The sequence below is a fragment of the Ambystoma mexicanum genome, chromosome 2p (assembly GCF_040938575.1).
Source record: "Ambystoma mexicanum isolate Mex_15411 chromosome 2p, UKY_AmexF1_1, whole genome shotgun sequence".
Lineage (NCBI taxonomy): Eukaryota > Metazoa > Chordata > Amphibia > Caudata > Ambystomatidae > Ambystoma > Ambystoma mexicanum.
The window spans coordinates 1,038,184,381-1,038,198,276 of NC_090923.1; the positions used below are offsets into that span (position 1 = coordinate 1,038,184,381).

General features: G+C 45.9%; 1 protein-coding gene and 1 long non-coding RNA gene across 2 annotated transcripts in view; one reads left to right on the forward strand and one right to left on the reverse strand.

The window, feature by feature from the left end:
- LOC138567065 (uncharacterized) overlaps positions 1–13,896 on the forward strand; it is a 93,587-nt gene that overhangs the window by 71,104 nt on the left and 8,587 nt on the right. The window lies entirely within an intron of this gene.
- The window catches only part of RIN1 (Ras and Rab interactor 1), a 271,998-nt gene continuing 267,012 nt past the window's right edge, over positions 8,911–13,896 (reverse strand). Inside the window, exon 11 of the mRNA XM_069644904.1 lies at positions 8,911–10,622. Coding sequence (XP_069501005.1) covers positions 10,224–10,622 — 399 coding nt within the window. The 3' untranslated portion in view covers positions 8,911–10,223. The remainder of the gene's footprint in view (positions 10,623–13,896) is intronic.

Consider the following 13,896-nt stretch of genomic DNA (forward strand, 5'->3'; position numbering starts at 1 on the left):
AGTTTGCTTAACGTTTCGCTGTTAAGTTTCAAAGAATATTTTGGATCCAATAAATTGTTTGAAATCGCATTTTTTGGAGAATAATTATTCAAGAATGATCATTCAATGACATTTACTAAGCAAAAGCCTAATCCAGAATTACATAGCATTCATTTCAGTTTATGTCTTGGTACGAAAAAAAAGTGTTTTTTGATTAATTTTGCTGATGGCAGTTATGGACGGGGATCAACAGACGACATGAGACAAAATTATATGTTCATGGACAGATTTATTTTCGTCATTCAAAAAAGAACTCACAGGTTTGGGCTTAGGGATGGTACAACCAGCACGCTTGGTCTTCCCCAGACTTGCCACTTCTTTAAGGATCACCCTATTCTTCCTTCTCTCCCTCAGATCACGACCACCTCCTTGGGTGAGTGAACAAGCCACCCATAGTCTCTGGGATTTTATAGTGCCACAAACTCTTCTTTCTGGGCTTTGTGTCTTTAATCGACTGGTGTCAAATTCTTAAGGGGCATGCCTTTAACCTCCTGGGCTGTCCTACCAGATACCATCTAGCAGTACCCATGTGGGTGGGGGTCAGGCAGGGCACAGCGAGTTGGACCAGATCGCATTTTCAGCCTCACCTCACCCCCTCATACTTTGCAACTTAAACTTTCAATCTGTCCGTTTGCTAATGTCTCTGGTTCTTAACTCCTCAAGTGCTGCGGACGAGTATGCTCGTGTTGTTTGCATAGACTTGCATAATAGCCCTGCAGTTAAGGCCTCTCCTCCACCACGTCTGGCCCAGGTACTCCAGGTTGCCACTCCCTCGCCTTCTCTTCCTCCTCCAGAACTGCTCTCCTGAGCTGAAGACCTGAACCTGTTGGTCTTTCTCAAGTTATGTTCTCTGTCATTAACATGCGACCTGCAGAGCGCCACACATGTGCATCCGTGGACAGACGGCTCTGACCTCTGCAAACATTGGTCTTTAGAATCCCAGTTACATTTTTTCAAGTTGGGGTCTTGGGCACTGCCAAGAGACTTGACATTCAAGGCTAAGCAGAGGGTGGCGACAATGGAAGAACCCCCTTATTTTGCTTCCAGGGCCAGGATCAGAGAGTGATCAGCGGCCCCCTATGCCCAGGTTTCCCCAGTCTTCAAGCCCTAGCCTCCATGTGATCTCACCACATGCAGCTGCGGCCATCTAAGACTCATCTGATATACCCATTGCATTTATCTTATCCAAAAGGTAAATATAACTGTGCCAAATTACTTTAAAACAGTTACGTGTCCAGACCCTTTTGACTGGGCTGGCCCAAGTGGGGCACTGACTTATGCAGGGGTTGCATGAAGTTTGAGCGCACACCCACATAATGATCATAGTTTAGGATAATGGGGTGGCACCTGGGGTTGCCAATCAGATTCCAGGGGTAGCACGTGCCACCCCAGGCCACTCCCTGGACACGCCACTGTTGTAGAAAATGTAGCCTGAAGTTGATGCAGCAACATCAACCGAGATATAGGGCCTGATTGACAGAGCGTTTTCCAATGGGATTGTGCTATTTTAAAACCCTTCTGTGAATCATGCTCTTCAGGGAACAATGTGTGCGTGTACGGACAGCGATAGGCAATGACTATGGGAGTGGTAGCAACAGGGAGAACAAAGCTATAGGTAGGGGTCCTCACTAGGCCATGTGTCCATGAGCAATGGGTCCTGCCTGGTTTGCAGAAGATGAACCTGCTCATGATATAGTTAGGGACACTTACATGAAGGCCTGAATCGGATGCCGGTCGCGCTTGCACAGTAGAGATGTAGCTTGGGTATTTCTTGCTCATCGCATTGCTTTGTAGTTCACTTTGGAATTTATGTTCAGCTGGGAATTGAATATAACACCAATCGTTATGAATTGAGGTAAGGTGGGAAGAGCCAGAGAACCAATCATGAGGTGGGATGATGGAGTGTACATTTTTTGATGTTTCTACATGTAGCAATGGCCAATTCAGGCTTATTGCAGTTGAAACTCAGCCACTTTATTTGCATCCATTTATCTATCGAGCTGAAGACCTCACCCAGTTGGTTATTGTTTTGGGCAGCTATCCTTGTTCATTTAAGGAATAACACATTTCCCGGTCCTATAGCACAGCCAGTAGAGTGCTCGCTTTGACATCTGTGCAGAGCCTGCTGACGCAGATTCGAATCCCGGCAGGGCCAAAGTCAGCCTTTCATCCTTCGAGGTCGATAAATGATCACCACACACTGTGGGTAATAATAAGCAGCGCTCAGATGCCTGAGGGTTCGTAGCACTATATAAATGCTAAATTATTATTATTTATTATTAACTGAAAATCAATGGCATGGTTGTGGTATCCCACCTTTAGACCGTGAAGTAAGTCATTGAATGGCTTGTTATAGATATTAAATATCAGAGAAGACAAACACAGCCCCTGAGGGACCCCACACTGTATGGGAGTAGGCCTGGTCTACAATTCTGACAAACTAGCAATTCAGAAGGAATCAAATGATTTTATGGCAGCATCCAACACCACATCCATGGAACATAGTCTATGAAGAAAAGTCCAATGGTCTAGGGTGCCAAATGTCGGACACCAACCGAATCCGGAGTTAGTCCTGATGTCTGTCAATACGACATAAAAAATCTTTAGATGAATGGACCTGCATTTCGCCCCCTACCCTATAGCTTTTGCCAATAACCATATGTATCCCCTCTTTACATGACCTTCTAAGTGCACCCTTAATAGCCTATCCTTCTAATTGTGTCCATGTTATTGTACCACATGACTGGATCTCCTTGTTGTACCACACTGTTGCATTACAGCCAAGTTTGCGCTTTATAAACCCCAACACAAAGACATGTACCCTGTCTGCGACATCTTATCCCTTAAAATTCCCAGGACAGAACCTAGGTTTTGGTTGAGGTTGGGAAATACCTCCTAGATTAGGGATAGCGAGGCCTTTTTCCAACCTCTTTTATTCTTTAAATAAATGTGTAGGCCAATCACAATGAGTCTTCTGTATCTGTCTTATTCCCGGTTCCTCACACTGGTTAAACTCCCTCCCTCCATAATGCTAGTTGTCTTCTGACGGTGAGAGTCCCAATGAGTCACTTTAATGTTTTCATAAAGTCTTTCCCAAAGCAGGTTTGTGTGGGAGATCTCGAATTCCAGGTGCAATTCTTCCCTATAATGAGATGTGGCAACAAGGGTGGGAGAAATCTACCCAGTTACAGCTCTGGGCATAGTTAGTCATTCCACAAATGTCCTGGTTTCGTAAGGGTTTTGCAGTAGGCCTGAGGGTCTGAGCGGAAGATTACTGGCCCACCAGGCTCGTCTCTGAGGTCTCTGGATCACAGAGTGTGGGAGGTTGGACAGCAGGCCCGCACCTAGGTCCCCCTCTATGTGAAAATACCTCTTGCCACCCCGCCACATGCTCGTACTTCTTCCTGCATGGGATCCTCCCCTTGAGATCAGGCACTGATCCTAGGCCCGTTTCTTTCTTCCAACTTCACAAGTTTCTTCCACTTCTGTCTTTTCACCTCCATTCTTCCCCTGATGTTTCTTACTCCATCTTTGAACTTCATCACCTTCCCCCTGTAAATATGCCATTACATCTTTCCTTCTATAAGGGTACCACCACCTCCTCCCTTAATGTGGCAATATCTTTTACTAACCTTGTGACGTTTTCATGGGCTCTCGCAACATCCACTGATAATACTTCCACCTCCGACCAATATTCTTCAGCCTCTGCTGCCAGTTTGCCCACCTCTGATACTTTGACTTTTGCCTCCACCATTGAGACAACCACTTCGTTTCTTATAGCACCAACCTCCTCCTATATTCTCCTTCTGCCCTCCTTCCTTTCTGTTCTGCCCTCCTTCCTTTCTGTTCTGCCCTCCTTCCTTTCTGTTCTGCCCTCTTTCCTTTCTGTTCTACCCTCATACAATCTCCTCTCACAATCCTCTTCCCTCTTCTCCACCTCCTCGTTCAGCTCTCCACCAACCTCCATCTTGATACCACCTAGTCCCAGATATAGCCCAACCTCCTCCTGTTTTTTTTTTGTACCTGCCCCCTTAACTCTGACCCCTCCCAGATGTGTTCTCACCTTCTCCTCAGACTTTCCTCCAACCTCCTCCTCAAGCTCCTTAACTATCTCCTTCTCGCCCTCTAAGATGTTCCCAGCACTTCCCCATACTCCACTTCTCCAGCAGCCTCCTTCCTCCACCTTCCTCCCAACTGCTACTTCTTTGCCTTCACCAACTATCTTCATATGTATTTCCTCCTTCCAACATCCCACACCCGGACTGAGTCTAGCAGCTTATTTTATAGTCCCTCCTCTGATTGGGCTTTCCATGCAACCAATTGCAGCTGTGTGGGCAGGGGTGGACTCACTCATGATAGGCTGATCCCTTTTCCATTCCTGGGTGTGGTCAAGGTGGGACTTACTGGGACACAGGCTACATCAGGTGGAGCGGCAATCTTGAATTTCAGTCCATTGCCTGCCTTCTTTCCTGCTTGTGGCCATTGGGACCTTTTCTGGGACATTGTGTTTTTGCTCCTCTAACTACCTGTCCGGTTGGTACCCCTTCCCTAGGCAAATTAACAAGGGGTATCCTGGGAGTCCCTCTGCCAGACATTAGTCCTGGTTATGAGATTACCCAGAGTCTTTAGCTCACTATCTTTCACAGAGAAGAAATATCCCAAACATATCAGTCTTTGTCCTGCCCTGGGGCAGTCCAGCACCGAAATGCTAGGCAATTCTCCTCTCAACAAGAGTACCAACAGCAACCCCAGACACGTGTTTCAGTCTGGTTGGACCTCATCAGTAGGATGGAGCTGTGCCTCTCTAAGAATAGTGAGCAAGGGGTCCACGTCTGGATTCCCCTAGTAACTTAGGGTGAGACCCAAAGTTACTTAAATATGCAAATTAACAAGGGGTGTCCTGGGAGTACCTCTGCCAGAAATCCGTCCTGGTTACGAGAGACTTACCCAGAGTCTTTAGCTCACTATCTTTCACTGATGGCCTGGGGTAGGGTGCATGGTCTTGGATGCATGATTTCTGGCATTTTTGGGGTCTGGTGATCCAGCTGGGGTCCAAGGAGCCTGATCCTAATCCACAGATCCCAAGCACTATAATATTGTTTGTCAGAGGCTTTGACTTTTTTTAAATTGGTGATTTGGTTTAATTCAAAACCTTTCAACTATACATAAAAGAAACAAAAATATATATATCATAAAATTCAACATCAAAATACCAATAAATCTTCAATTTTAAAAACAAAAAAAGAGGGAAAAAATAAAAACATAATCATATAATACTCTTAATATCTTATAATAAAATGTGTATAGCCAGCATTTTAAATGCATCCAAAATTATCCAACACAGATGGAGCAGTTTCGAAATACTATTGCCCACCATTAAGTCAGACCGAAAAATATTGTCACCCTCCACAGAGCAGTCTCTAATATGTGCAAAATGGTATCCCTTAACATGGCGTATAACTTCGCAAAAAAGCATCAAATACTTTGTGTCTCCCTATACCCCTTATTTTTGCATAAGCAACATATTCTCTAATTGTCCAACAACAAAATCCTAGACCCCATACGCTCTAGGGTAGGTAGTAAGTTACGTTTGAATACACTTATCGCGCTCGGAAACGACGTAAAGACTTAAGACTTTTTTTTAACTCTTTTCTCTTGGGTTGGGGTTAGACCGGGTCTGACCATGGTAGTCCAGAATCAGACTTATGGTCTGCGTCTGTTGTGACTGCTTACCCCGATTGCCCAACAAAGGAATTCTGGGAGAAGTAGTTTGGGTCTTGTGAGTGGCCCCTGCTAGGCAGCAGAGCAATGCACGTTGTCTAAGGGGTTCCCCTGTATACGGTCATTTGGGCCACCATCCTGAAACATAGGGGTTTCCTTGACCCTCTGGGCCGCCTCAACGCCAACCTCCAGTGCCACGCTGGGTACCAGGTCAAAATACTTAGATAATTGAGAGGTGTTCCCCGTTCACCTGCCTGTCCTTGATGCTTGTTGCATAATTCTTACAATTAATTTTCTCATGAGATAGTAGATAGGCACCTAGAACCTTTCAATTTTCTGCATAGCGTTGGTGTGCCATGCTGTATTGTATTATGTCAAGCAATGTTTGCATCTTTATGCAATGTGTTCAAAGTCTTATGATGCATGTGACTTTTTGTTGTGCCTAGACTGAAGTGAGCAAGTCTGTTCATGTAACTGTGCTAATGCTGTTTTGGCCTGTCCTGCTCTAGAGAGCCTGTCCTTGTGTTGTGAGGCTTGTCTGGAGTGAGAATACTGGGTGTGTTTTCAGTTGTTTTCAGCTGTTCTTTTTGAATACAAGCACAGCCATTGAGGCCTGTGTTGATGTGATGGGAACCTGTCCTGAGAGATGAAGGCCTGTTCCCTTTCTGGCCGAGAGGGGAACTCCACAGTCCCTAGCCATGCCACCTGGCAATATCCCTCCACTATCCCTCCACATACCCGCCCTTATAATGGCCATCTAACATCAGTGCTTGTCCTGCCCATCCACCCCCAGCAGGCTGCTATTGCAGCATAAGAACTGGGCACCTATTTGTTTATGGACCACTCCACGCCCTACAAAGGTAAGTGTGTCTGTTTTCAACGGATATATATGTAAAAACTAGTGTTCTTGATCATAATCAGAAGTGTGGAAGCCTGGAGAGAAACTGAGAATGATCATATCAGGTTGGCCCTGTGAACCTGGTAAACAATAGCACAGAAAATGGCAAGAAAATGTGCGAGGAGTTGCTTAATGATTTGCTGTTGTTGGGAGCCTTCTGGGGGCGGGGAATACAAGGAAACACACCTTCTCTCATAGTAGAAGGCGAAGGAGGGAATCACAGAGGCAGATCCAGTACTCCACAATGCAGTTAGGAAGGCAGGATTCCACAAAAATCACAGAAATTAAGCTTTATCAGGAGCACAGCTGCAGACCCATCATCACATGAATCATAAATCATGAATGGGACCGCCATTCCCTCTCTTACCTGTAGCCCGTGTCCGCATTCCTTTGTGAAGAATCCTACGGATCCCACACTGAAACCCCGCCTAAAGTCTCCTCCCAGGTGGCCAGGGAAAGGCAGATGCTTGCTGATCCTGACCTTAGGGGTGGTGTACTGGGGGAGGATCACCTGGGAGGAGACAGGACTCAGGGTGGTTAGAAGATCCTGTGGGATGAGTCACGTGTTACTAATTAAGAGGCATGCACGTTACAAAGACCATGAGTCTTAAAGGCAAACCAAGGTTATTATTGTGGCAGACAGACTAGAGAGGCAAAGAGGCTGCCTCTTTAGAAGAACGTTATTCAGAAGAGGAGTGCCTTGTCTACTTGAAGGTGTTGAAGTACTTTAAAGTATATCCAGTTGAAGCCTGTCTAGAGGTATAAATAACTGAAGCTGTGGTAGTTGTCTAAAGTACTGAGGCTGTGGTGGTATATTTGGTTGTCAGTGGATGCAACATTGTATTAGTCTAAACAAAGTGGAGTACTGTGAGAAAAAGGCAACTGTTTTCATAGTGAATCAAGTAGCTGTGAGGTTGTTGAAGTGGAAGCAGCAGCACTGAGAGGTCATCCTGACAAATATACCATGGTGAACTCTAAAACTGTAAATAAGAAAATACTAACTGTTAACCAAGAACTGTGCATCACTAAGAGTTGTGCATATTGCATTGCTTTTGAACTGTGGCAAGTCTTCTTGAAGAGGTGACAAAGCATTGTGGCTGGGATTACCATTGGTGCTATTTGGTGGAAGTGGAAAGTGGATATTTCACCAAGGAGAAGAGATTTTCTATCATTGGAACTTTGATTAACAAACCTTTGCTTTGACTTTGAAACGTCAAGAATTGATTTGAGACATGTCTTTCTTTGGTTGAACATTAACAGAATTAACTTTGAATCCTGGGGAAGAGAAATTACCCAGGACATTAGGATGTTATTCAGAAACTCTGTTGTTCGTGTTAGAGTGGGGAGGATAGCTCTGGGGCAATGTGCTCACCTTGGAAGCAAGTCCACGCAGAGCAACACAGGTTCGATCCCCAGGTCCATGCTTAGAAACCTCTGGGTTTTAAGCACGTTATAAATAACCAATTATAATTCTAAAGTTATTTTATATTGCCATATATTTTCTTTGTGCATTTGTTGCTTAGTGTGAGGGCGAATGTTTCCCCTTAGCATTGGTTAGGCAAGGAAATCCTCAGAAGAGTATGGATAGTGAAGCATTTTCTTATCATATTTCTTTTGAGAATAAAATGGCATGTTTTGATAAACCCTCAACAGTTGTCTGCCTCGCATTACTGACCCCTCACAACCCCCTCTTCATGACCTTCCATGTATACCCTTGATAGTCCATGCTAATTGTATCACTATTATTATACCATTTTGCTGTTCCCCTTTGTTGTATTATAGTGCCCTTTTGCTTCCCATCTAGGATCACACTGTATTAATCCAAGCACATCCATAGGGGGAGAGAGAGGGAGAGAGAGACAGACAGACAGTCCCAGGATGGTGACAATGAGAGTGAAAAACCTACGCAGCTAGATGGCAGGAGACTGGGAGGAATTAGCAGATAGTCAGGGGTAGTGTGGAAGCAGGGCGCCATAGAAGGAAAAGGGGGGTGTTATGTTTGCATTTTTGGGTGGGTGAATTTTTGGCTCCTCCTGAGTGACTATTGTCAAATATACACCCCTCATTGTTAAATTGCTATTGTTTTGTGCATCCATTAGAAGTACCCCATTCCAAGGACACATTCCTGAGACTTTGCTGTGAAAGAAAGTCATTTCTTGCCCACTGTCTTTCATAAGATCACAATTATCCCAGCGCCTATCGGCCATTTTGTTCGAGCTGCGTGCTATAAAAAAAAACACTGAGCGTAAATGTCTAATAGAAAAATATAAATAGTGGCATCTTTTTATTAACAAAAAGCACAGACCCCTTGCATAGCAGGGAAGCATTATGGATGCAGTACTCAATGGGCATCCTTGCAAGCGATTGGCCGTAAGAAGTGCACAGATGAACTCGCAATCCGGGGATTTCTTTGTACAAATGAGCTCACAATCCGGGGATTTTTTGCAGCACTGCAGGTGGGCTGGAAATCTGGGCGATGCCCCGCATTGGTAGGCCCAACTTCATTCATGTTGGCAGAACTGGAGCTCCCACAATCCACAGAGCCACACCGATAGTAGCCAGCTGACGGACCTGGAGACATCGGTATCCATACATGAGAGAGTTAAGTGTGTTGAAGGTTTCCCCTTTGGCCTTAATATTCGATTCCATGCAGGGGTGGACTGGGAACCAAAAGAGGCCCTGGAAATAATGTTCAAAGTGGCCCCATATTACAAATTTGAAAATACCATACAAAAGAGGCCCAGGGTGCAGAGGCCTAGCCGGGAAATCTCCAGAGTTCGCTATGGGCCAGCCCACCACTGCTTCCATGACACGTGAAACAAGTTATTTCTTCTCAAGTACTAGCCCAGTGCCTAACCATGAGTGTAGTGCTTGCAGTTAATAAGTTCCGTAAGGGGCGTTGCTAGTATAACCCCCTCACCTCCCTAGCAACGCCTCTGAGTTCCGTCCAGACCAGGGTACGGCTGCTACAACATAGAGCAGGCTCGATGCCTTGGCAACTTTTGCCTATGAGTACCCCAATGGGTTCCATGTTTTTCTGAAGACACTCCACGTTTAACAACATTTCTCTCCTCCTCTTCTCATCTTCTACCCAGTGCAAGCGCTTCACCCCATGACACCCACTAGAAGCAGACAGTGTGACAGGGAACGCCTCAGTGTTGAATGCCATGAAAGGTTGGCATGCAAGGTGAAGGTGGCTGTCCAATGGGCTCAACCACTGTGTGTGAAGGCCCTGGATTGCTCCTTCTGTGGAGATCCTTTGGCATTAAGTGAGCAAAGATGAACAGAACCACATACAGGAGCAAAATGGATGCCAGAGACTGAAATGTATTTTTGTTCTTGCTGTGTGGCCAACCACCGAAAAGGCTGCAACGTGGTAGTCACGACATGTACGGGACATCAATATTGAACCAGCTAATACAGGAAGCTGAAGCCCAGTGAGGCAGCCTTGGGGAGCAATGTCAACTTCCTGCATGAAACCCATGCAGGAAAGCCTTCCAAACTAAAGACAACCCATCTCCTCGCAGGTAAAAGGATGTTGAGACCCGCTGCGAGGAAGACAAGGTCATGAGCCGTCCTCCATATCAATGGCCTGCCCGCGTAGCAACCGTCGGTCACAGCTCTTCTCCCCTTCTGCCTTCTCCTCCTTGTCAGTTTCATTCGTCTCCTCACTTTTTTCATCCTGTTGTCCCACCTCACCCTCTTCCACCCGCCGGTACACAAAATAAAAGCTGGCCTCTTGGCTCTGCAGCGCTGACTTGATCTCCTGTGGGTGGGCATCTGCCGCTAGGCGCTGGTACTCCCCTCCAATGTAGAGGAAGATGCCGTAGCCCTCCTGGCTGTCCAACTTGAACTTTTGGGCACACAGCCGACAGAGAGACTCCACTGTGTCAGACGGGCGTACCACCAGTGTCTTAGAGGTGCATCCGTTGCTTGAGTCCTGGTAGCCGATGCGAAGGAAATTCTGCAAGAGAGGGACAGAGAGTAAGAGTCTATTAACTTATTTTTCAGCACAGTCACGCTTTCTTGGGCAAGTCATAATCCTATGTATATAGGATAGGATCAAAAGAGTGTAGGGGGGCCTGGTTTAATGACGGGGATCCCTGATACCCATATCAACAATGTGTACATACCCCATGATCTCCCTGTGGCCTTAATCACATCAAATACAGCACGATTTTGCATACAGATGTGTTGCACTTTTTTCTTTCTACATTCGAGAGGTCTACAAAACACCCTCCAGGATGTCAGACAGGGTGACATGTCTCTGTGTTCCCCAGTTCTTCGTCTCCATTGGCAATCAAGTGACTTGGACTGTATTAGAGAAGCGCCCCCATACAGTGAAAATGGTGGCACCCCCTTATTATATTTAAGGGTCCACCCCTCGAGAGAAAAGTCCACCCAATCTGAAGGGAGGACACAGAGGGGAAATTAGTCATGCGTTTAACTTCAGCAATTTAACATGAAGGACCACTTTCCCACCTTTGGAGGTCATTAAGTTACTGAGAAGGTTGATTATTCATGCCAGAAAGTGAAACGGTGTTTGGATTCCTGTATATGGATACATGTGAAGAGGACCAACATTTACGGATTACAATTGTTACGTGTTACACCAAGCATGAAAACTATGGGCCTTTTTATAAATTGGGCAGTAATTTCAAGGAGATACTGTGAAATTAAGGCCAAACTTCATTACGATTACGACCACTCTGACCCGCAAATGCACTGCGGTGTAATTCCCAATGTTTGGGGTCCATAGGAAATTGACTGGGATTTTTGCAGATTCGCCATGAGCAGTCATCTGCTGATTTTTGGAGATGACGTGGAGGGTTTACCTCCTAACTGTGAGTCCAGCGGTGCAGGAAAGTACCAGTAAAGTGACAGTAATTTCGTTACTGCTCTCTTATTGCCATTTCTTCCCATGGCCCTGAACTTGTAAGGTGGCATTTTGTACTAATGGCATGATGTCTGTGGTCTACATTATCTGGAAATATCTTTTATAGAGACTGGTGAGGGCGGGAAGTGATAGGTCCGTGTACTGTATTAATGGACAGGGATTGCACTTAGTAAAACATGTTAGCACTTTTGTATGCATATTTTTGCTATATTTGATTTGCTTGAGCAAACACGGAGGCAAAGAGTGATGAATATACTGATTTTCAGAGGAATTTAGGACACCAATGTGGGACCCATCCTTACCTCAAGTTCTTCAGCCACAGATCAACATAATTCTGCAGGAAGCATTTACGAATAAGCTTTGGGAAACTTCTAACTTGCCGAAGTTATGAATCAAACAAAATCCTATACACAGGATTTGCTCGATTCACCAGTTCTTGCTCGATTCGCTGGCACTACCAAATACCATTTGAACCCACGGGTGAGTTTGGTGGGCAGGATTTACTTTGTCCCTGGTGGTCATATCAAAGGCTTCTCTGCGGGATGTGCTTGAGTGGTAGAGAGAGGAACAGGGCCGGCCCTCAGTAGGTGACAGCAGGGGAGCGGCCATTTTAGACTATTTTATCTGTCCTTCAGACATTTAATTCAGTTTGTGACATTTTATTTTCATTGGTCTAGCTTTTAGGAGGTCCCTTATTCTCTAACCTGCCCTTCCTGAAACCCTTTCAGGAACCCTTTGTCGCCCTGTTTGTGAAACTTTTAAAAGCCATTTCCCTTACCCTTCTTCGCCCGCCCAATAAAACAAACAAATCAAATAAACGCTCTGCGAAAACGTTAGAAACTATTGCCCTTAGCCTCCACCCGCCTGAAACAGCTCGTGCAACCCTTTGTGAAACCATTTTTGACTCCCTTTTCCTTAACATCCCCATGAGCTAGTTTTGCTGTCCACCCTGGTTATTCCGAGAGTTTGTTTAGCGACAGAATAAAACATTGTGAGACTGGATCTCTTGGGGGACGATGATGATGGTGTTTTGGACCATCTTGGAGCCAGGTCTGATGTTATTTTAGGATCATTCTGGAGAGTCACCAAGTAATGGACAGCAACAGCCTAAGGAGGAGGTGGAAAGAGCGGCTGGTCACAGTGGCATGGAGTAATTAGCAAGGACCTTTAACTCATATGGTAAGCGGTTATGGCGAGTGATGGAGGAAATGGTGGCTGTGTGGCAGGCGGAGGCGCCTGCAGTTGAGGAGCTGTGGAAGTGCAGCAGGAGAAGGCAGCCAGTGAGGAGTCTGATGGGCAAAAGAATGAGGAGATGGAGGGCCAGGAGGAGGAGGTGCAGGAGACAGAAGAACTCAAGGAAGGGTTTGAAGTGTAGGTGGAAGAGACGGAGGGGACAACGGGAGGTTGAACAGGAGGAGGTGGATACGAGGCAGGAGGAGAAGGGGGCAGCAGTAGGTGAAAAATGAGGATGTGGATACAGCACAGGAGAATAACAGGAGCTGATAGATGAGGTGGGGCAGGAGGAACAGAGGCAATAGGTGGATGAGGGGCAGGCCGAGGAAGACAAGGATATGGGGCAAGAAAAGAAGGAGAAGGCTGACCATGCTGATATTGGTGGCTCCTTTCCTGCACAGAGGGCACAGCAGGCCAAAGGACATGTGAAAGGACAGGGAACTGTCCTATCAATGACTAGTGCCTGCTCATTTTGGATGTGGAAGTACTTTTCCCTGCTTGAGGAGTGCAGAGTTGGGCACACGATCGGCAACACAAATGTCTGTGTGGGGGGCAAGAAGAGTGAGCCTTATGCATTGGGCAGAGCTTCAGTGTGTAACCTTATTTGGCAGTGGCAGGAACTGACTAATGAGACCCGGGTGACCTCCACCTTTCCCACGTTACTGAGGAAGCATCTGCCAGCATGCCACGGTATGGTGGTCAGTCCCCATCTTGCCTTCAGGTGCTGTCATGAGAAGCAGATCAGATTACAACCAGTGGGACCTACATTAGTATCAGGCTTGTGTGGAATTCCACTGTCCTTTGGTGGAAAGGGTTGCTGTATATATGAGGGCCACCAGCATGATTGCCTGAACTGGAATGCAGACACACATTGACTACAATGTGGGGTGGTGGTCAGATGTTGGAGGCAGATACAATGCAGACGGAGTTACTCTAGCAGGTTCATCTGCATGCTGTCACGTAGACAGTGGGATCCAACAGAGAGCTAGGGGGACCAAACGATGTTCAAAATAGGTATAACTTTGTTGCGCAAAAATGTAATTAAAAATAGAGGCTTCTTCTAAAAAGAGGGCAAGGATTAGGGGAACAGAATACGTCCATGGTGTAC